This window comes from Cucurbita moschata, unplaced genomic scaffold (genome assembly GCF_002738365.1).
Source record: "Cucurbita moschata cultivar Rifu unplaced genomic scaffold, Cmos_1.0 Cmo_Scf00011, whole genome shotgun sequence".
NCBI classification, from domain to species: Eukaryota; Viridiplantae; Streptophyta; class Magnoliopsida; order Cucurbitales; family Cucurbitaceae; genus Cucurbita; species Cucurbita moschata.
In genome coordinates this window covers 3,857,332-3,879,084 of record NW_019268527.1, presented here as the reverse complement: position 1 = coordinate 3,879,084, position 21,753 = coordinate 3,857,332, and the positions used below count along the sequence as shown (strand labels likewise).

Here is a 21,753-nt window from a genome sequence, read left to right as displayed (position 1 = left end):
ACAGGTTTCCACACCCTTATCAAGAATGTTTCGTTTTTCTCTCAAACTGATTTAGGATCTCACAGTCCACTCCGTTCGAGGTCTAGCATTCTTGCTGGCATTCGTTGCATGTGAGATCTCACAACTTTATTCGTATAAATAGTAATTTCTATTGGATGATGAAAGTCCCACGTCGGCTAATTTAGGGAATGATCATGGATTTATAAGTGAGGAATACTAACGCCTTTTGGGAAACCCAAAACAAAGCCATGAAAGTTTATGGTAGGCAATATCATACCATGATGAGAGTCGTGTTCGTCTAACAATTTCAATTATTTAAAGTTTTTATCGATGAGATGTGGTTTTAGTTCATTCAAATACTAAATAATTATAAACACTGACTAAATTAATTCATATAATAGAAACCAAAAAAATCCAATCATTTTTACCTTTTGATTTTCAGTTCTCTTTTTAACCTTCGCAGTCGCCAAGTGGCGTCCGAGCGGAAAACGACGCCGTATTGCACAGGGAAAAAGGGAAAGTTGCTGGGAGGAAGCGACAGAGCTCACGCCATGCTCCGCTCCCAATCCCCAACGGCTCCAAGGACTACAATACGTCGCCGTCTTGACCACTTATTTTTTATTTTAAATTTATAATTAGCTTGTAATTAAAGCTTTAACAAATAGTGACGTGGATTAGGCGTATTAATCATGGGCGCTCCACTACCAACAAACAATAACCCATGTCTTCATTTTCAACCATTTTTTAGTCCTTGGATTTATGGTCTATTTTGGCGTCTTCTAAAAAACATTTTTTCACAAATATGGCGTAATATTTATAAATTATGACATCATAAATTTTCATTTCCAAGGATTAAGTTATGAAGAGAAAAAATTAGTCATATTTTTTTAAGAAAACCAATAATAAGAGTCACGCAAACGGGCCAGAAACTGTTCCTACGTGTACCTATCATTGTCATGAATCAAACGTTGTAGTGTTGGGACGACATGTCGACTCAAGTCCGCGACAAGGTGTTGGTTTGCCACTTGAATAACATGACATTATTACTGTTACAAGATGAGACCGCCTTTTCAATCCAAAAAATATCTTTTTGAGATAAAAATTGATGAAGTTTTTAAAATTTTATTTGTGACTGAAATTATGAATAATTAAACAAAAGTAAAAACATCCGCCCAATGATAAATGAAACTCGAAACACGTGGCAGGCCCAATTAGTTAGATCTCGAGAGTCCAAGTGTGTGAACAGACCATGCATTGATGTCACGAGCCTCGCACTCATTGTATCGGGTGTGCAACTACATAGTGAATAAGTGAGGTGTTATGGTCATGTTTGTCTAAGGCGTATTGTCTATGGGCGCATGTCGGATGTCTCGGTCATGCTTGTTCAAGATGTACTGTCCATGGCTGCATGTCGGATGTCTCAGTCACGAGCCTCGCACTTATTGTATCGTATGTGCCACTACATAGGGAACAAGTAAGGTGTCATGGTCGTGTTTGTCAAAGGTGTATTATCTATGGCCGCATGTCAAATGTCTCGTTCATGCTTGTTCTGGATGTGTTGTCCACTATTTCATGTTTATGTCAATAGGAGAGTGTATGACTATTTACCAAAATCATGTCTACACCCGACAAGATTAAAATGCTCGAAAATATACTGTAGGGAGATGTGCTGGTGGGGCCACGGGGGGGCGATGGAAATGGAGTAGAGTCAGCTCAAATCCGCCAACGAACGCCTCGTCCTCTCCGCTCCGCCGTTGTTTCTTATACTTACTTCTTTACTTCATTTCTCCAATGGCGTCCTCGTTCATTTCTCGAGCTGTTGTCTCCAGCAACACCACCACCACCACCATTCCTTTTTCATTCTCTTCCTCCGTTTCTTCTCCCCTCCCATGGAGGTCCTCCCGCTCATGCACTTTTTTTCCCACCAATTCTTGCCGGAGGATCCCAGTTGTTCAGTGCAAGATCCGAGAGATTTTCATGCCTGCACTAAGCTCCACGATGACTGAGGGAAAGATCGTCTCGTGGATCAAATCCGAAGGGGATGTTTTATCCAAAGGCGAGAGCGTCGTCGTTGTGGAGTCTGATAAGGCTGATATGGATGTGGAGACTTTCTATGATGGAATTCTTGCTGCTATTGTTGTTGGTGAGGGTGAAACTGCTCCTGTTGGAGCTTCGATTGGTTTATTGGCTGAGACTGAAGAAGAGGTCGCTGAGGCCAAGGCTAAAGCCGCGTCTAAATCTCAGCCTTCGACTCCAGCAGCTGATGTTTCTCCCTCTCCTCCGGTTATATCTCAGCCGTCTCCTCCGCCGACCAAGCCGGCGTCGGATGGACCGAGGAAGATTGTGGCAACTCCTCAGGCGAAGAAGCTAGCGAAACAGCACAAGGTGAATATTGGATCGATAACTGGTAGTGGTCCATTCGGTCGAATTACTCCGGCGGATGTGGAGGCTGCGGCGGGAATTGCTCCTTCGAAGCCTGTTGTAAGCAATGTAGCTTCACCTGCGGCTTCTGAGACTGCTCCAGTGGCTGCCTCTACTCCATCGAAAGCGACTGCAGCTCCTTCCAACTTGCCCCCACCAGTTCCTGGCTCAACGACTGTGCCATTCACGACAATGCAGGCGGCGGTGTCCAAGAATATGGTGGAGAGTCTTTCTGTCCCTACATTTCGAGTTGGTTATCCGGTGTCCACTGATGCTCTTGATGCGCTCTATGAGAAGGTACATAGTATTTACGTGATTTAGTTGGATTTTGGGCTTTTTGTTACATCCGTTTGGAAATTATCGACATTTTAGTTGGGTTATTGCAATGATTTCAGGTGAAACCGAAGGGCGTCACAATGACTGCCCTCTTGGCCAAGGCTGCTGCAATGGCCCTCGCTCAGCATCCGGTTGTAAATGCAAGCTGTAAAGACGGGAAGAGCTTTACATATAATGACAACATTAACATTGCAGTAGCCGTAGCTATCAATGGTGGTTTGATAACACCTGTTCTTCAGGCTGCGGATAAGGCAAGTCGATAGTATTATAGATGAACATCGTTTGATATACTATACCAAAGTATGGATACTGCCCTTAGTATCTCGTTATTTATTTATTATTCAATGCAGTTGGACCTCTACCTACTATCTCAAAAATGGAAAGAGTTGGTCGAGAAAGCTAGATCCAAGCAGCTTCAGCCCCATGAATACAATTCAGGTTCCGACACTTCTCTTTTTGTTGAATGCATTTATTGTACTTTTGGGCTTTAGGATAGTAAAACTGAGTTATACTGCCTGTAGGAACTTTCACTCTTTCCAATCTGGGCATGTTTGGAGTGGACAGGTTCGATGCTATACTTCCTCCAGGCCAGGTGCGTAATGAGAATTAGGCTTCTTATACTCGGGCAATGGATTTTTCTTGTCTTTATGATTCTCAAAGCTGTGTTGAATTATTCTCTCTATGTCAGGGGGCTATCATGGCCGTTGGAGCCTCAAAGCCGACTGTTGTCACGGACGCTGATGGCTTTTTCAGCGTGAAAAGTAAAATGTTGGTGAGTTCTGTTTCTTCTGGCAATTTGTTCCGTTCTCATCTCTATTTATCTGAATGCTGAATTTAAGGTTAGTTACTGTTCAGTCTCTGATCTTTCAGAGGAACTGTAAGCCATTAAGCCATCTAAATTACATTAAACTGTATTCACGAATCACAATTAACAAAAAGATTCTCATTCCATTCACTGTATTCACGAATCACAATTAACAAAAAGATTCTCATTCCATTCACTGTATTCACGAATCACAATCAACACAAAGATTCTACTTCTATTCCGAGCTATCCAATTTAAGGGTTTTTTTTTTTTTTTTTTTTTTTTGGGTTAAGTTTTGCCAAGGACTGATAACAATACTTTAGCAAAGGCATGGGAAGCGTGGGAGTAGACACGCCTATGTTTAAATCGAGTTTTGTTTACTTGAGAATGAAAGACAAGTGTTTTATTGGTAGGAATGAGGTCTGTAGGATGTGATTTAGATTTGTATCTATTTATATGTTTTGTATAGTTAATTTCCAATTTGGAGCAGAGCGGTGTTAGGATTAAGGCTTGGACTTTTTCTTTGATGTTGACACTACCAAGAATAAGCTCCCAAATGGAAGCATTTACTTTTTAGGGGCGTTCTGAGGCAATTGAAAGTAAGGCTATCAAGAGAGGGAATGAAGGAAGAGCCTTTATGAGATCACCATACAGAGTGTTTGTTCAAGAAGAGATCGATTTGTCCTTGCCCCATATCCCAGAAGTCACTGCTAGTGCCCAAGGAGAAGTCATTAAGCCTCTATCATTAGGATCCTTCTGACACTAAGGTCCCAACAAGAAGAGGGAATCCGGGATTGATTATTAAAAGCCAGTTGCTTTCCCAAGAGAGGGTAGAGTTTAGGGAAATAGGAGGATAGAGCCACTTCATCTTTCCACTGGTCTCGCCAAAATTGGGCATGTTTGCCCTTGTGAACATTGAGTTTGATCCTTTTGACCATAACTTGCTCGAAATTAAATGTCTATTACCTTCCTGATTTAGGATTTTCAGCCTAGCTTCTTTCCTTTAAATGTGGGCAACCTGATGGAAGGGTCTTTGGTGCTCAGCCCTGTTATTCTGTTTTTAATAGTTTTAGTTTAGTTCGTCGGTTGATTAACTGAGAACCCTAAGGTGGGTGACAGGCCTAATGTTGATTGGCATCCAAAGCACATTTTCCCTAAACCTATATATCCACGACCTTCCACTCCTGTCACACATGTCATGGGCAACGCTTCTTGAATCGGATAGAAGGTGGAAACAAACTTCTCCCTCCGGAAATTATTAGAAATATCTACGTTCATACCCATGTTTCATATCTACACTATGCACAAGTTGGTAAAATTTATCAGTACGTCTGGTTGCGGTGTTTAATGTACATCAATTCTTCTTCAATTCATGGTGTGTTCATTCTTTAATTATTTTATTTGTTCCAGCTTCTTGCCTAAGGATTTCTGCACGCCTTCTATGAACCTGAACTAATGACAAATACTGCATTTTGCAGGTGAATGTGACCGCCGATCATCGAATAGTTTATGGTGCTGACTTAGCTGCCTTCCTTCATACCTTCGCAAAGATAGTTGAGAATCCAGAATGCCTGACCTTGTAGAAGTCCATTTTCAAGTTTCAACATCGCCTAAAACTTGCCTGCAAGAAGGAAAAAGAAACATCCAGATTCTCTTTTGGCCACGGAGTGATGGAAGTTTGAATTAAACAGAGCCTCAGAGGAATCCTTTTTGTGTTGGAGGTCCTATTGATATTTGATTTTGCTTAATATTTATTTCTATTTCTGAAATATTTCAGGAGCAATAATGAGTAGATTTTCTTTGTCAAAGTTACTGCAGACGGGAATTGTATTGGTAGAAACTCAATGGATGATGAAAGATAGTTTTATCTAATCAACAAAGGTATTTAGTGTTCGTGATTCCAGCCAGACATTACGTGTTGGTTTGTCATTCAAGGGTTTAATGCTTAATGAACTCAAATTTCTTGAGAGTTCCTTAAGCAACTTCTAACCTTTAAACTTGTGCCTCTGTTTAGATGTTAGAAAGTGCTGCCTGTTAATTGTCCAATAAGCACAATACTTTGTGTTGAAATCATGTCGATGTTAACCCTTTTACTTTATTATACTCAAATTGAAAGGTAATGCGACCTTAAAGTTCCATATCTAACATGTTATAAATTCAATTATGTACACAGACAATAACACTAGACAAAACATGTATCATGAATACTTTCATGAAACTGTTAAGCTTATATTTGTTTGAAGCATCCATGGAAGGCTTCTTTTTGTGATATACTAACACTGTTGAGATGTGCTGCTTGCTCAGATAAGATAAAGTGAAGAAGCGGTTGTCCTCAGAAGGACATGAAAGTCACCAGTCCAAGCTGATATTTCTAGAAATGTAAAGCTTGTCAATATATTCTATGACTGGACCCGAAGCGTCGATATACCTTTTCATTTTCTTCTCTGCTAACTGATCTGCAATGGTGAATGAAAGAGGTGTTGTAAGTTTGATTGTGTAAACAACAGATTCAGGTGTTTATAATTGAAAAGAGTATATGAAATGCGCCTACTGGTCTCGTTGAGATTTAGCAGAAGCTGCTCCCTCGTTGGAAGAGTATACATTCCAGCAGAAACTGCCATTCTGACTGTCCAAGGGTGGTAGGGCGCACAAACTTGTGTATAAGCTGTTGAAGCAGCTTCCTTTAACGAGTATTCTCTAGAGATACAAGGCAGCAAAGCTAGTAAGTTTTGACCTTTGCATTCATTATTAACCCAATCCCAACTTTTAGTTTAGAGATCTAACTTGTGGAGAATTGATATTGCAGGATTTAAGTGAACTTAATGAGTTTTGATTGCAGGAAGGAAGGGAAAAGGGGGACAGAGAACTTACTCAGTGGACATAAACTGTTCAAACAGAGCTCTAACAAGGTCCAAACCTTGTCTAACTCGACGCAGATTGCGAGAATTGCTTCCAGGTGCTTTAACTGTGTCATTTGCAATATCATCATCAAGTATTGTGAGCAATGTCTCGTGCTTCTTTGAAGCTTCCGAAAGATCACGCACCTGAAACAAAAAAAAAAAGAAAAAAAAGAAAACCATCAAAAGGGGTGATTCCATTAGAATTTCCAACATCTTGTTCACCGTGGTGACAAGGAAGTCCCACATTGGCTAATTAAGCAGATGATCGTGAATTTATAGGTAAGTAAATACATTTGAGGCCGGTCTTTCGGGAAGCTAAAAGCAAAGTCATGAGAGCTTGTGCTAAAAGTAAACAATATCATTCCATTATGGAAAGTCGTAGTTCCTAACATGGTATTAGAGTCATGCCCTTAAGTTAGCCATTTCAATAGAATCCTCAAGTGTCGAACAAAAAAAGTCATGAGATGTAGTGAAAAGTGATTCAAGCGTCGAACAAAAAAGTTGTGAGATGTAGTGAAAAGTGATTTAGTGTCGATCAAAAAAGTTGTGAGTTGTAATCAAAGGTGACTCGAGGGTCGAATAATTGTGTATTTTGTTTGAGGATTCCAATAAAAAGGAGTCGAGCCTTGATTAAAGTGAGATTGTTCGTGGGCTCCCTAAGCCTTAGTGGAGGCTCTATGATGTACTTTGTTCGAGAGGAGGGTGAGGAGGGTTGTTGAGGATTGTTGGGAGAAAGTCTCACATTGATTAACAAGGAGATGATCGTGTGTTTATAAGTAAGAAAATACATTTTCATTGATATGAGGTCATTTGGAGAAACCAAAAGCAAAGCCACGAAAGTTTATACTCAAAGTGGACAAATATCATATAATTGCAGAGAGTCGTAGAGTCGTAGTTCCTAACACATCTTTCATCAGGCGACTCTGAAACGAAATGAAATAGAAGAAGAAGAAGAAGAATGAGAGGAGGAATATAACAACCTTGGAGACGTACTCTAACTCGGCGAATTTGAAGGCGAGGCCGAGAGAACTAAAGAGAACAGAGACGAGAGAACAAGCGTCACAGAGAACATCCAATCGGAGTTGTTGTGAGGAATCCTCCTTAAAGGAACATACTAATTTGGCAAGCCCTTCGAAGGACTCGGCTATGGCGGAAAGAGGGGTGGCACCATCTTCCATTTTTATTCTCGCACTCAAAATCCACCACCACCACCACCACCACCATATAATAATACATAATTTTCACCAACTCATCGCAAATTTCACATTAAACGAGGTAAAGTAATGAGAAAGCCGTGTGTTGAAATTTGCAAGTAATCCAAAGGAATTCAACTTCCCATTTTCTTCTGCCGGGGATTTGAATGAATGTTGTTTTTATGTTTCTGGGAAGTTGCGAAGTTGGCTGCGGACGCGGTTTGTCCAACAGAAAATTGAAAGTTTCGAAACGGTGAATAGAGGAGAGAGAGAGAGAAGAGAGAAAGAGGTGTACGGTGATGCCACTAATTTCGCGCCATTTCAGTGGGGGAAGACATGGTTCGTTCATTCAGTCTCATCCCATCTTTGACCTTCTCATTGAAATTTGACAATTCTCTGTCCCTTCCCAACTGGAAACATTTACGTATTTTCCAAGTCACATATTAATTGGTTGAGTTGAATATGGGTCACTCGATTGAGTTGGATGTAACCCCACTCCACTTCTTGTTTGAATTCTTTTATGATTGTACCCTAAAATTAGTTGGATGAATGAAAGTTTGGATTTATAATCGAGAGAATACTCTCTAGGAGTTTATAATCATAATCGAGAGAGTACTCTCTAGGAGTTTATAATCAAATAATACTCTCTCCATTGATATAAGGTCTCTTGGGCTACGGGAGGATTATACGGGGGGGGGGGGNGGGGGGGGGGGGGGGGGTTTATAATCAAGGAATAGGAATACTCTCTCCAGGTTTATAATCAAATACTCTCTAAGGGTTTATAATCAAGAAATACTCTCTCCATTGATATAAGATATTTTGGGAAACTCCAAAGCAAAGCCACAAGAACGTCAATATTATACCATTGTGAAGAGTCGTGTTCATCTAATAAAACTAATACTATACTCAATTATCGTTATATTGATAGTATTAAGCTTATTACTAACAATTATTTAACAAAAAGGCACTGCATGGATAGGGACAAATGACCAACTTTTCTTTTACGTCTCCTAGAATAATGAATTTGACCCCTTACTAAAGGTTGAATTAATTTTGAGAAGCCTATATTCAACGCCTTGTTGGCTATTGAATTAATTTTGTTATTTGGGCTTTTTACATTGTATGCACTGTTGAGGATTATTGGGATTGGGAGTGTCCCACATTGGTTAATTTAGTGGAAGATCATGGGTTTATAAGTGAGGAATACTATCTTCATTGGTATGAGGCCTTTTGGGGAAGCCCAAAGCAAAGCCATGAGAGCTTATGCTCAAAGTGGACAATATCATACCATTGTGGAGAGTCGTGATTTCTAACATGCACATACCAAGCTTGCTATGCATAATGTTCCCTTTTTCTTTTTTGTTCTTATGAACATTTATCCCAATCGAGATTGTAAAATATCCATACAGTTCATATTTCAATTAGATTTTAAAAAATTGTTGAAATCTATCTTCATTGAATGGTTGAACAAAAAATTCTAAACAAAAACTTGTTTATCCTAACTACAAAATTCCTCGTTAAACTCAGCGCCCAAAACAGAGACTCTCTGTTCCAAATAGAATTTCAAGCTCTATAACTCTCCCACTTCGGCCTCAAACAGCCCCTAAAAGAACAAATCAATGATCAAATAGTGCATGCAGTGGCGTAGGTTGAAAATAATTTCTAAAAGCATTAATGAAACTTATAGATTACATCAACAGAATAATAAAGCGGTTAATATTATATAAAAGAAGTACTTCGACGATTGTCAGCATTCCAAACTTGCATGAAAAATCATTTGGTGTCTAAGGCAGGCAACATCACTCAACAAATAAAAGACACAAAAAAAAGGACGTAGAAAAAGTAGTTGAAAACAACGAATAAAATGAAGGGACTGTATATATCACATGAAGGGATGGCAGGCTCGAAGTATTGAGTTGCGAATTAAAATTGAAAAGGATAAAATGCATCTTCACATCTATATGTTCACAACAAGCACCATTCACAATGTGGCCAGAGGCGAAAAGAGAGAGAGACAGAGACAGAGACCCGAGGGGAGCACAACGGATAAATACACAGATTCTTTCCTTTTTGTTTTCTTGTTGGTGGATTGGCCGTCATTTCTTTTTCCTTTCCTTTTTGGGGTTTCTTAAAATGGGCACAACGAAAACAGAAATGGACTAATTAATTCTGATTACCCTCAAATTCGTGAATATGATCTAAAAGGTAGTTCGCAGCCATTTCCTCGTTCTTGTTGCAGGCGAAGAAAACCTCCACCACTAGAGCTCTGTCGAAACCCAAATCCTCAAGCTGTTGGGAGGGAAAGACAATAATCCAAAATATCAATTTAAGAATCAAGATGAATTCAGTTGTCTTTATCATCATAAGATAATAGAGAAGGTGAACTAACCCGTTGAATGGCTTCCCGTTCCTCTGGGGTTACAGTTATAGCCTGCGGCATAGCATCAGCAAGCTGCCCAAGTACATTCCTGAACAAGCTATAAATTATTAATACATAAACTTCCACCATCGTTTCAAATTGAGATGTGGGGAACAGAAATTTACCCTTCTCCTTCAAGAGGCTCATTAATCAAGCGGAGGAAGTCAGGTTGATGATCTTGAATAAGTCTAATAAGCTGAGGATTTTGTTTACCCAACTCTTGAAGCATAGGCTGAAATAAAAACAAAGAAAACAAAACTTGTATAAAATGACAACATATGGCACCTTGCTTAAGCATGAAGTGTACTAGATGAAGAACCTGGAGTATCTGAGGGTTAGCCCGCACCATAGCTCGCAAAGCTTGGAACTGAAATGAGAAAGAACAAATTTTCAGAGGCGAGCAATACATGATGCGAACGTGGTGTCTGTTTGTATGTGGTGAGAGGGAGAAGGAGAGAGAAGGACCTGAGGACTATTTCGTAGAAAATCAAGACTGCCGGAACTAACGGCTCCGGAAGCTAAATTAGGTACACCCTGAAGTAAAAAGGAATAAAAAAAAAAATCATAAACTTGCAAATTTTTGAAAACCCATAACATTGCTCATTATTCTTCTCTCTACCAATAATTGCAAACGAACCTATAAGTTGATTAATTTTTCTTTTCCTACCTGAGGAAAGAGATCTAATGGATTAGCATTTGGACCAGTGGTTGTCGCAGACGCAGGTTGGGCAGGCTGTGCAGGTTGAGCGGAAGGGTTGGTCACTGGAACAGTAGACGGAACATGAGCAGCAGGTGGAACTTCAACTTGTTCAGGTATGCCCTACAGGAGATAATTTTGTTCAAATAATGCCATTCTAAACAATTGACCTTGCAGAGATAAAAGTATAACCATTAATAATTTCATTCTCTAAATGTGAAGGAAAACCTCAAAAATAACAGTAGAATGGAAAAAATATAGACATCTGCAAATAGACTCACAGAATAAAGGTAATCAACAGCCCTTTCTGGATTATTGTAAGCAGCACGAAGAGCTTGAACAACAGTGTCCCTATCCCAAATCCCTCCGCCCATGAGAAGAATCTGTTGGATAGTCTCCTCCAAGTTACTGCCCGCAACCAGGTTAGAAGCTGCTTGGCTGTAGACATCAGATTCTGGCCTGTTTTTCACGAAGTACAATAAAGGAAATTTAGAAAACTTAAAAAGTCTGAAAAGAAAGAGCGAATAAACCTTTGCATTGAATAAAAAAGGTATAACGGGAAGGAAGAACTACTAACAAGACAGTGGTTGCCGGCGCCTGAGCTGGCGCTGGAGCTGGCGCCTGAGCTGGCGCTGGAGCTGGCGCCTGAGCTGGCGCTGGAGCTGGAAGAGAAGAGGTGGTAATAGTAGCCGGACTGAAATAAAGATCATTGTCGTAATCATAAATGCTCCAAGAACAATTATTCTGGACAGATATAGTGAAAGACATAGCAGATAGATCTGAACTCACGGTGCTGAAGTTGGTAGAGGAACTTCAGATGTTGAGACTGGAGTTGCAGCAGGTGCAGGGGCAGTGTTCTGTGGTGCCTGCAAGGAGGTCCTCCTTGTCATACTATACTATATCTATATTTTTTTCTTTAATTACGTCTCGATCAGGAATATGAGTAGATAACTAACAGTATTTTATGGGAATAAGTAAATAATCACTATTGAAGAACACTGCACCAACTCCAAAGGGTTGGCAACAGAGCATCAAACATCATGCCACGTTTGTATATGATCATTTGGAGATGATCACATGTAGAACTGTATCATACTGTCAATAAATAATATAAGTACTTGAAGACAAATTAAGGACTCTACTATTTAAGCAATAAACATGAACTTTTTTAGATAAACATCTGTCTACAGAGACGGGTAATAACTATTAGGTGACTAATAAATACATACAACAAAGAATTTATTGGACAGAAGTGAATTACAACATTTAAGGCATTCAGAGACACACTGAGACTATCATCGCCATTACCACTGGCCAGTAAAAAAAACATAGAATTGTTATTCCTTACCTTTGACACTGGTGCAGCTTGTGTGGTAGAAGACGTCCCACCCGATGAACTTTTATTCTACAAACAAAAAGATTTAAAAAAAAAAAAGAAAAAAAAAGAACGGACTATTTGAGCAAAACAAACGGTAAAAAAGAATAATCAAAAGGGTTCACACTTCAATCAATCAGTAAAATTACCAATACGAGTACAACTACCAAATCCAGATTTTTTTGTCGTCAACTCAAATCCAAGTGCAAACAACAGGAACAATGCTACAAAACGTCATAAAACCAAATAAAAAAGCAAGCAGAAACTCTCTTCCGTCCTAGTGCTGACACTTCCCTGCCTGAGCTCAAGACTACAAATTGCAAGCCTCCCTATCAGAGCAGTGTAATAGACAGTGTTTGCAAGACATTCCATCAATCTATTGAAGTAGAACATAATCTTACCTACGTATAACACTAGTCAAGTAATAAATACCACATGTTTCCAAACATTTTTTCGTTTTCTTTTCCTTTCTTCTTTTGAATGAAAAACCAGATTTCATTGGAAAAAAATGAAAGATCACAAAAGGGAAAACAAAGAAACAACCCAACAAAGGGAATGCCAAAGAGATCCAATCCTGGAGAATCAAATCTAAGAAACAATAACAAAAATCATTACATCCTTGGAATCAGACGCTCAAAGGAGAGCGCTATCCCAAAAGGAAGGGTGGAAAATCACCACCACCAACATCAAGCAACTGTAAAGATCACCTCGTCCAGATAAGAAGAATAGAATACCCAACAATTTTCCTAACAAAATTTCTTCATCCAACCAAAGTTGCATCGTCTCTTTACATTTTTCTAGCTTAAAAATGAGTATTTTATGGCAAAGCTGTTGGAGTGGAGAAGCACATACAAAAATATATATTTCCCCTTTAGGTATATAGTTCATCCTTAACAATCAAGAGCACTTTTATAGCCATCCACAAATGAGGACAAAAAAGCATAGCCAGGTGCAATTCCAGTCTCCAACATGGTTGAGTAATCTATATAACTTTTGTCTGGTTTATTAGCATATAACCTCCACTAAAGTAAAGCCCAGAAGTTAAAGGCTTTCATGATGAATTTTTGAAATTGTGGCACGTGGTAATCTAATATTTTTTCTCACTCAATATTTATTTTTGTTTAAACATGGAATCAAGCTTCTTCTTCTTATTAGTATTTTGTAATAATATAAATTTCAATCTCTCATCTCCCTAGAATTTGTTATTTACACAATCCTTTCAATTAAAAAAATAAATTAGCTGTATTACCTTTGTCAACATGATTACAATAAAACTATTTTCTGCAACTTTATTTTCATCCAGTGTTGTGCCGTCTTTAAGAACTTTTCCCTGATGGATAAGCATCTGTTGTGCAGCAGGGTAAACGTCAGCACCCTGAACAGTTTCTATGTTTTTCTTCACATCAGCAACCTAAAACCAACAAAACTCAGTTAATGTGATTCAAAAAGGCAAAAGAAAACATGGTGGCAAAACAGTTCAAAAAAATATAACATAATAAAATACAACCATGTGTTTTACAAAATTTACCCAAGGTACCATAGACAAATTGTGCAGTAAATGTCTACATACAACAATGATCAACTATTTATATGAAGATTTCCATAATGCAGCAATGTACTCTCTCTGCTTCATAGATGTTTGGTGACAGCAAGCAGCATAATTAATGCAGCAGCAATACCAAGCCCTTTAAGACTTTTAAAAGAGAAAGGAAATCAAATTAAGGGCCAGCAAATCTATTTAGATTTTTCTTGACGAACAACCAATCTTTCAAGGAATATAATGGCATCCAAAAGACCAATCCCACAAAAGAGGAAACCCCTTTAGGAAAAGGGACAAGGGTCCCCCTAAAGTCCCCTATAGGTCAATTTTGCTTCTCTCCCCCACAAGCCCCACAAAACCGTGCAAATCCTTGCCATCACAAAAGGCATTTGAGTCTAGAAAACTGCAAGTCAACCACCTAAAAATAAGAACACAAAACACCAAGCAAAGTCACAGCTCCAAAGAATATGGACGAACACCATTCAGCAGAGAATACAACAAAACAACCCATCAAAATTGGCAATTTCCTTGGGAGATGGACTAAAGTATTAACTTCGTCATGTATGACTTAAACACATCTAATTTGATTGTGCCTCAAACCTAATGGGATTGGCAACAAGTAACAAGACTGAAATAGGCACAGTTCCTTTCCTTAATTCACCTGGACATAATTCTTCCAGTGCTTGCTTCGAGCAAGAAAAAGCCAATATCAAGAGCCACAACCACGATAATGAGACTGGCATATGTTTTTTCAGAAATCATTGTGGGGAGTGAAAGTAATATGAGTTGACAAATGTGGATATGAAAGAACTACTCGTTCAAGGCAGTGTTTACTTACAAATTAGCAGCTCATTAAAATAGATTCAGACATGACAGCATCCTCAAGAGACTGTTGAAAGAAATTAGAATACCAAGCTGCTTCCAGAAAAGTTACTATTCGTGTGGTATTAAAAGGCACCTTGGAGATGGGAATTGGTTTGAACACAATATTAGAGCACGGGTCTAAGTGCTTAAGCCCATAAAATTAGGAATGATGGAAGAAGGCATAAATGACATTGGAGTAAAAACTATCTTCCGGTGCAAGGAAAAGCAATCCTGGGTGAAATTTGGATCATACTAGTGATCACCAAGGTTGTCGTGACTTCCATACAAATCTAACATGTAAACCCCAACTAAGCTTGACACTAGGGAGCAGGTTGAATAAAGACGGTTTGACAAAACCCAAATTACAAAGCAAACTCCTCATTTAAAAGACTGTTTGATGTAAACGACAGTTGATGGTTTTGCTTCAAGTACAAAGAGAATTTCACTTTTAGCCTTAAGGACGTTTGCAGAACAGGGATTCTGCAAATATTAAGTAGATCCACGAGAAATAAAAAAGGAGACAAGTCAGGAGCAAATGTGATAGATAAGATGCAAGTGCTTAGCAAGAAGTGCGAAGGTTTCCCAAAATTCTATCGTGGGAATTAAATTACCTCACATGGTAAAACTGAAAGGATCAGTTTAAGGGAAAACTACAGTAGGATACTATATTGCTCGAGCACATATAATTTCATCAATAAATGAAATAAAAGGAGTTAAACACTCTTAATCACCGAAGGTGCATTACATGAAAGAGCTCAAATTAGCAATTACTAATGAGATTATTCTTATCCATACAACGTTTATCTTCTGTATTTATTCAATCAATCAATCAATATTAAACCTACCTTCTTTGTCTTTCTTATTGTTTTTAATTTAATATATCATATACAAAATGCAACCAACGAGATCACTTGTGGTCTACGTCCACAGCGCAAACGATGACATCAATTGTGAAGTTAGATATAAGATTGAATTAGCGGGCAAGAAAGTCCTACATCAACTATGCAACTTAATACTAACGACAAAGCATAACAATCGAAACCTCCTGTAGCTACAAATGACGAGAAAAACTACTTGATGCTTTACTACAGAAAAAAGAAAAGATCAAACGAAACACAAATCGAGTACAGAATTAGTGCAATAACAACGATGAACAATATGAAATTTCCAAATCACAACACAATTTAATCGTACAAAAGGCAGCAATACAACAAGGAAAACAACGAACTACCACCGCATAAACCCTAATAACTAATCAATTGGAAGTAACAAACACACACCGGAATCCAAAACATAGTTGAGAGTCCTCGATTCCGAGTCACAGTCTTAATGCAAACGATTAAAATGAAAAACGAAACTAAAACCGATAAAGAAAGTAAACTAACCATATCTTGAGGCTGAACTTCGATTTCGAAGTGTGAGCCCTTGAGAGTCTTGACGAAAATCTTCATCTTCAGAACTCGATCGCGGCCTTCGCAGAGATGCAAGACCACAGCAGCACGTCGTACGCCGGATTCGAGAGAATTATGGTAGTACCCTAGAACGAGCAAAGCCTCCGAACGACGGTAACCGAAAGCGCAAGCAAAGAGAGCAAGAAGGATTGGATCAGAATTCCGCGATTTTATATAGGAGAATGTAGAATCCATGATCACGCGCTAGTTGGAGCGTGTAAACTACGCTCTTTGAAAAAATTTGATCAACAATGCAAGGAGAGAGCGCGTGTTAAACATGTAGAAGTTATGAGTTGGTGATGAAAGCTGGAAAAGTTAGTAGATTTTTTTGTTTTTTTTTATTATTTTTAATTTTTTGCATTTTGGATCCGACGTGGCCTTCGACTTCGAACTGTGCGTTTTTTTTGGAGTCTCAAATCACCGCTTGATTCGTTGAATTATGTTTATCGTTTAAATTAAATTTAGTTTCAAATTTGTTAATTTGTTTTTCTTTTTTTGGAATTACACGAAATTTCAGTTTCATTTGGAGAGATTCAAATTTAAGGAATTGTTATGTTATGTTAGAACTTTATTAATATATAAAATCATCTGTCACATCGTCCAATTGTATGGATCATATTTTATTAATATAAGTCTTTAATAATTGACGTATAAATTAAAATTTAGACGCCTAAAGTTAAAAATTACAATGCAGTTGTGAGATCCCCTATCGATTGGAGGAGTGTAGAATCCTTTCCTTAGTAAATGTGTTTTAAAGTCGTGAGGTTGATGATAATACGTAAGAGGTCAATGCGGACAAAATATGTATCAATGGTGAGCTTGGGCGGTTACAAATAGTATCAAAGCTAGGCATTAGACGGTTCCAGCGAGGGCACTGGCCCCCAACGAGAGTAGATTGCGAGATCCTACATTGGTTGAAGAGGGGAACGAAGCATTCACATTCATTATAAGGTTGTGAAAACCTCTCTTTAACATACGCGTTCTAGAGGGGAAACCCATAAAAGTTTGGGCTGTTACACGAGTACCAAAAGAAACCCGAACTAAAATTATAAGGTGAAATCGAGTGAACAAATCAAATTTCTTAACCTACCAGACCAGCTAATGCGTTTAGCGTGAGAGACGTGTGATGATCAGTGGAAGTGACCAATGATAACGTAAGCCAGTCATACGAGAATGGCCTAGTATACCTACCCGCTTAGTTGAAGTTTAGCTCATAATTAAACCCTAAACTTTAAATGGAGAATTTTTTAAAGTTTAAAGATATATCTGAAAGAATATTAAAAATAATTTATCAATTGGCTAAAATCGTTTCTGAGTTAGTTTTAAAATATGAGCGGACCAACTTGGACCAAGATTGCACAAGTTGGGCACGCAGGGAGCAGGCCCTTTGTGAGCCGAAGATGTGCAATTGGGCTAAGCCCAACTTGGACCTGACCCATTTGTGGTGGCCGATTTTGGTTCATGTTGGACCCTTTTCTATTACTTGGATCCTAGTTGTCAATGTAATCTCATGATGGTACCACGCTATGGTCCATGGCACAACCAATTAACTATTTTAACCCCTTCAAAATCACTCCTAAATAAATAAAATAATCTCGAACCATATGAACATAGCTTAATCGGTAATTATGTGCGACTCGATTAAAACTAGTTAACCATAAATTTTAACTTGTTTACGAGTAATTAGTTTGAATTAGACACAAAATTAAATATATTTAGATAGTAAAATAAATAAATAACGTAAAAAAGCGCGCACATGCTATACAAGAGGAAGAAGAGGCATGTGGACGGTGAAAAGTAAAAGGATAAGTAATTGATAAAAAGAAATATACCTAAAAGTAAAAAAAAAAAAAAAAAAAAAAAAAAAAGAGACTCGATAGACTAGTACTCCATTAACTCGATTAACACGATGCAATTCGATTGGATAGAATTATTAGCTTATATGAATAGAGTTGAATTCAAACGTATGCATAACTTGATTTATAAGTTATTATAAAAAAAATATAGATGTACATTCATCAAAAACTCTGTCGGATCATGAAAGTTCTATATCGGCTAATCTAGAGAATGATCATGAGTTTATAAGGAAGAAATACTCTAGAATACTCTCTCACATCTTCTAATATCTCATTATTTAGGGAATGATGATCATGGTTTATAATAGAGGAATACTCTCTATTCATCTAACATGATGGTATATTAGAGCCCTGCCCTAAACTTAGTTGTGCTAGATTGGTAAATCGAGCCTTGCCCTAAACTTAGTTGTGCTAGATTGGTAAATCTTCAAATGTCGAACAAAGGACTAAAAAAAACGGAGTCGAGCCTCGATTAAGGGAACGCGTACTTGGGCTAATTTTGAGAATGATCATGGATTTATAATCGGGGAAGCATACACTGGCTACTAGGAAGGCGTACTCGGGCTAATTTAGGAAATGATGTTTATAATCGAGGAGGCATACACGGACAAATTTAGGAAATGATCATGGGTTTATAATCCAGGAATAATCTCTCCATTGGTACCACCATTGGTACCATGGGTACGAGTCTCCACCGCAAAGCATGAGAGATTATGCTCAAAGTGGATAATATCGTACCATTGTGTTAAGACTATAGACTATTAGACCATGAGAAAATTACTCGTATATTTCTCATAGGGTATCAATGATTTAAAAAAATTACTGATATATTTCTCCTTTATTTTGTCAAGTCTAATTCGAGAAATCTTGACTGGGTATATATATTTAAAAAATAATTTAAATATTTTGTAAAAGTAAAACATTTGGTGCCTAACCCATTATTTGGTTAATTCCTCATTCGTCAATATTTCAAATTAAAAAAAAAATAAAAAAATAAAAAACCATAGAAATCGCCGGATGGCCAATCTCGCCCAAATAGAGTTTGAAGATTTGGAAGTTCTTTCAAATTGCAACCCAGAAATAAGAACGAAAAGAGAAAGCCATAAGAATTTGTGCAATTTGCGTAATCCTGTGTGTTTTAAATAAGAAGAGAACGAACAAATTTCTATATTCATCTGCGACATCTGTATCAGTCTAGTCCTACAGTCCTTTCCTTCAACGGAAAAGCATTTACAAATCGGCGACGTTTCTACCTACTGCGCCGGCAGAGATTCTTGCCGCCAAAGAAAATCCGAGTTCTCCGACGCATCCAAACACAGATTCGAATACTCAAACAGTCCATCAAACGCCACATACTCCGCCGTATCGCTTCCGCTATACACATCTCCGCCTTCCAGTTCGAAAGCGTCATAGTTAGGAATCTGATCCTCAAACCTCCACATCTCTCCGACTTCCAACGAATCACTCGAAACTCTCGCAAACACGGCCGATTCGTCGAACTCCTCCTTACTAATCGAAGTAACAGAAGGCGGAAGACCGAGTTCATCGTCGGAGGCTTCCAATAGATAACCTAACTCCGGCTGAGACTCACCGGAATCCACCGTCAAATCCACCACCGGCACCGGAGACGACGACGCAGTGGCGATTTCTTCCTCAAAACTCCTCATCAACGAATCGAGATCTTGAGTCGCTGGTTCAGGATCGGACTCGTCGAAAAAACCTAAAAGGTCATCTCTGAGTCGCTTCACCTCGGACGAACCGTTCTCCGACTCAGTAAACTCAGCCGAGTCGTCCCGATCCCGCTTCTTGGAAATTTGATTCTCCATAAGAACAAGAGAGAGAAACTAGGGTTTCTTCTTTGAATTGATTTTGCAAAGTTCAAACGGATAGACGCGACAAAGAACGTGAGACAATTAGGGCGGGGATTCAAGGACGGGATTTATACAAGGGGGACAAAGAAGAGAGAGAAGGTAGAAGGCGCGTGGATAATGACGTAAAACGAGCGCGTGGGAGCGTATACCTATGCTAATCAAAGACGCTTTGCCTTTTTCTTTTTTTATTTTTTAAATTTATTTATTTATTTTCCTCTTAATCCCTAAAAAGAAAATTGTTTCCTACGGAAAATTCTACCCACCTCCGTTTCATTTTCGTGACTTTGTCCGGTTTCTGTTTTTGAAAAAGAAGAAACAATTAATCCAATTCAATTCCATTTACAAGTCCGCAATAGTGGGGCCGCTATCCGGGTCAATGACGGTTCCGTTTTTGTTTATTTTAGTTAATTTCTTTTTTCAAATTTATTCAAAATTAAAATCTTTAATAAATCTATAATTATAAAATTATAAACATAATATAATCAGATTATTCCGTTTAAATCCACAAGGGGTATTTTGGTAATTTTGTTTATGTTTGCTTTTGGTCAAAGGTTTATTTGCAAGCAATGAGAATTAGAATATCCAAACTCCATTATTCTTTTCTGTTATTATTTATTTATTTTTCTCTTTCCCCTTTGTGGAAGACAAAATGTGGATTTGATACGAAGCCACTTGCAACCCTTTATTTATTTAATTAATTAAATATTAAAAAAAAAAAACTAGTCGTTGTTATATATATTAACGTTGCAAGCATAATTGTCTCTTTCTTTCCACCGGTAAACACGTCAACCGAGAAAATGTTTCACATAGTTACAATGAATGTTTCATTTTCTTTTCCAACCAAGGTGAGATCTCGCGCGGTATATATATATATATATATATATATTTTTTGTAATAGTCAAAGTTCATCTCTCATAGATATTCTCCCATTTATCCTGTTATGCTAAGAATGAGAAACAGAGTGAGATTGAGAGTACTGAAAAACATAGATGGGATCCAAAAGTTGCAGTGGGATCTAACGTTCAATTTTCACAAATGTTTACAAACGTTTGAATAGAATACAAACTATAAACTAAATCCTAAAGATAATAAAATATTGTACTAACCAAATCCGAAGATAAGATAAAATATATTATTAACCAATTCCTAAACATAACCCAAAATCAATATATTATGTATAGTGTCAGCTAGGGAGAGATTTTTACAATTATATATATATTAATAATTAAGAAAAAAAAGAAGGAAGAAATTTAATAGGGGAGTTGGAAAACGTGAGGTAGTGGGTACTAAAGATGTGGTGTAAAAGGATGCAATGAATAAGGCGGTGAGTTGGAGTTTACCCAAAAAAGGAGGAATTGGGAACCCAATAATCAAGCGTTTCATTGTCGCCTTTTCTAGAAAATCTCCAAATCACTGATGACGTGGATCCCACTCACCCTTTTAAATTAAATCCACAATATCTCCTAAACCTACAAAATCTTCTCTTCCCCTCAACCAATCCAATTTTTTCTTTTTTCTTTTTTTATAAATAATAATTTCTTTAGTTTTAGAATTGCGCGGAAGGAAAGGATTTTCCACAGGCTGTATTTGACTATTGCAAATTACCCAAATTACCCAAATTCCCTTTTATTGACTTTCTAGATTTCAAATTTTGTTACACGTTATCCCTTTAACAACTACGGGGCATTTTTGGAAACAAATGTCAGCTTTTTTTTTTTCTTTTAAATTAAAATTGGCAAGTATTTATTTGGAAGGGAATAAACTCCCCATGGATGGTAAAATCCATGATCTTATTTGTAAGTTTCTTATTTTTAAATATTATAGTAATTTTATATTATTATTTATTTATTATAATATAAAATAAGTGGTTTAGAAAATACATGTGAATACAGTCGTACGTGTGGTTGGTGTGGAGGAGTGAGGGGTGACGTGGAAATTAAATAAAAAAAATAATTAGGTACGGAAATAGTTGGTATTTATTTTATATATAATTAAATGGTTGGCAATAGAGGAGGGGGGGGGGGG

The 21,753-nt window shown here is 37.8% G+C and overlaps 4 protein-coding genes across 7 annotated transcripts; 1 reads left to right on the top strand and 3 right to left on the bottom strand.

The window, feature by feature from the left end:
• The first annotated feature begins 1,692 nt into the window (after positions 1-1,692).
• Positions 1,693-6,997, top strand: LOC111449586 (dihydrolipoyllysine-residue acetyltransferase component 4 of pyruvate dehydrogenase complex, chloroplastic-like). 3 transcript variants are annotated; one of them, XM_023089541.1, is made up of 9 exons: positions 1,693-2,718; positions 2,817-3,008; positions 3,108-3,195; positions 3,279-3,349; positions 3,446-3,529; positions 5,041-5,283; positions 5,372-5,443; positions 5,867-6,284; positions 6,402-6,997. In XM_023089541.1, the coding sequence occupies exons 1-6, from the start codon at positions 1,792-1,794 to the stop codon at positions 5,143-5,145; spliced, it is 1,467 nt and encodes a 488-aa protein (XP_022945309.1). In that variant the 5' UTR covers positions 1,693-1,791; the 3' UTR covers positions 5,146-5,283; positions 5,372-5,443; positions 5,867-6,284; positions 6,402-6,997. The 3 variants fall into 3 exon arrangements, with proteins under 3 accessions (XP_022945309.1, XP_022945307.1, XP_022945308.1); XM_023089539.1 differs by having other exon boundaries at positions 5,041-5,443; XM_023089540.1 differs by having other exon boundaries at positions 5,041-5,443; positions 6,369-6,997.
• Positions 5,640-7,911, bottom strand: LOC111449588 (ACD11 homolog protein-like). The gene is made up of 4 exons (XM_023089545.1): positions 7,443-7,911; positions 6,434-6,606; positions 6,114-6,259; positions 5,640-6,018 (listed from the first exon to the last, which is right to left on the bottom strand). Exons 1-4 carry the CDS (start codon positions 7,638-7,640, stop codon positions 5,912-5,914), a joined length of 624 nt encoding a protein of 207 aa, XP_022945313.1. The 5' UTR covers positions 7,641-7,911; the 3' UTR covers positions 5,640-5,911.
• Positions 7,912-9,515: 1,604 nt separating this feature from the next.
• LOC111449587 (ubiquitin receptor RAD23d-like) lies at positions 9,516-16,160 on the bottom strand. 2 transcript variants are annotated; one of them, XM_023089544.1, is made up of 13 exons: positions 15,936-16,160; positions 13,396-13,557; positions 12,120-12,176; positions 11,561-11,637; positions 11,435-11,465; positions 11,349-11,392; positions 11,053-11,230; positions 10,742-10,894; positions 10,540-10,608; positions 10,394-10,441; positions 10,200-10,306; positions 10,045-10,123; positions 9,516-9,944 (listed from the first exon to the last, which is right to left on the bottom strand). In XM_023089544.1, exons 1-13 carry the CDS (start codon positions 15,999-16,001, stop codon positions 9,819-9,821), a joined length of 1,197 nt encoding a protein of 398 aa, XP_022945312.1. In that variant the 5' UTR covers positions 16,002-16,160; the 3' UTR covers positions 9,516-9,818. The 2 variants fall into 2 exon arrangements, with proteins under 2 accessions (XP_022945312.1, XP_022945311.1); XM_023089543.1 differs by having other exon boundaries at positions 11,349-11,465.
• A 2,950-nt stretch (positions 16,161-19,110) lies between these two features.
• Positions 19,111-19,683, bottom strand: LOC111449910. Its single transcript, XM_023089998.1, has one exon. It carries the CDS (start codon positions 19,681-19,683, stop codon positions 19,111-19,113), a length of 573 nt encoding a protein of 190 aa, XP_022945766.1.
• Positions 19,684-21,753: the final 2,070 nt, after the last annotated feature.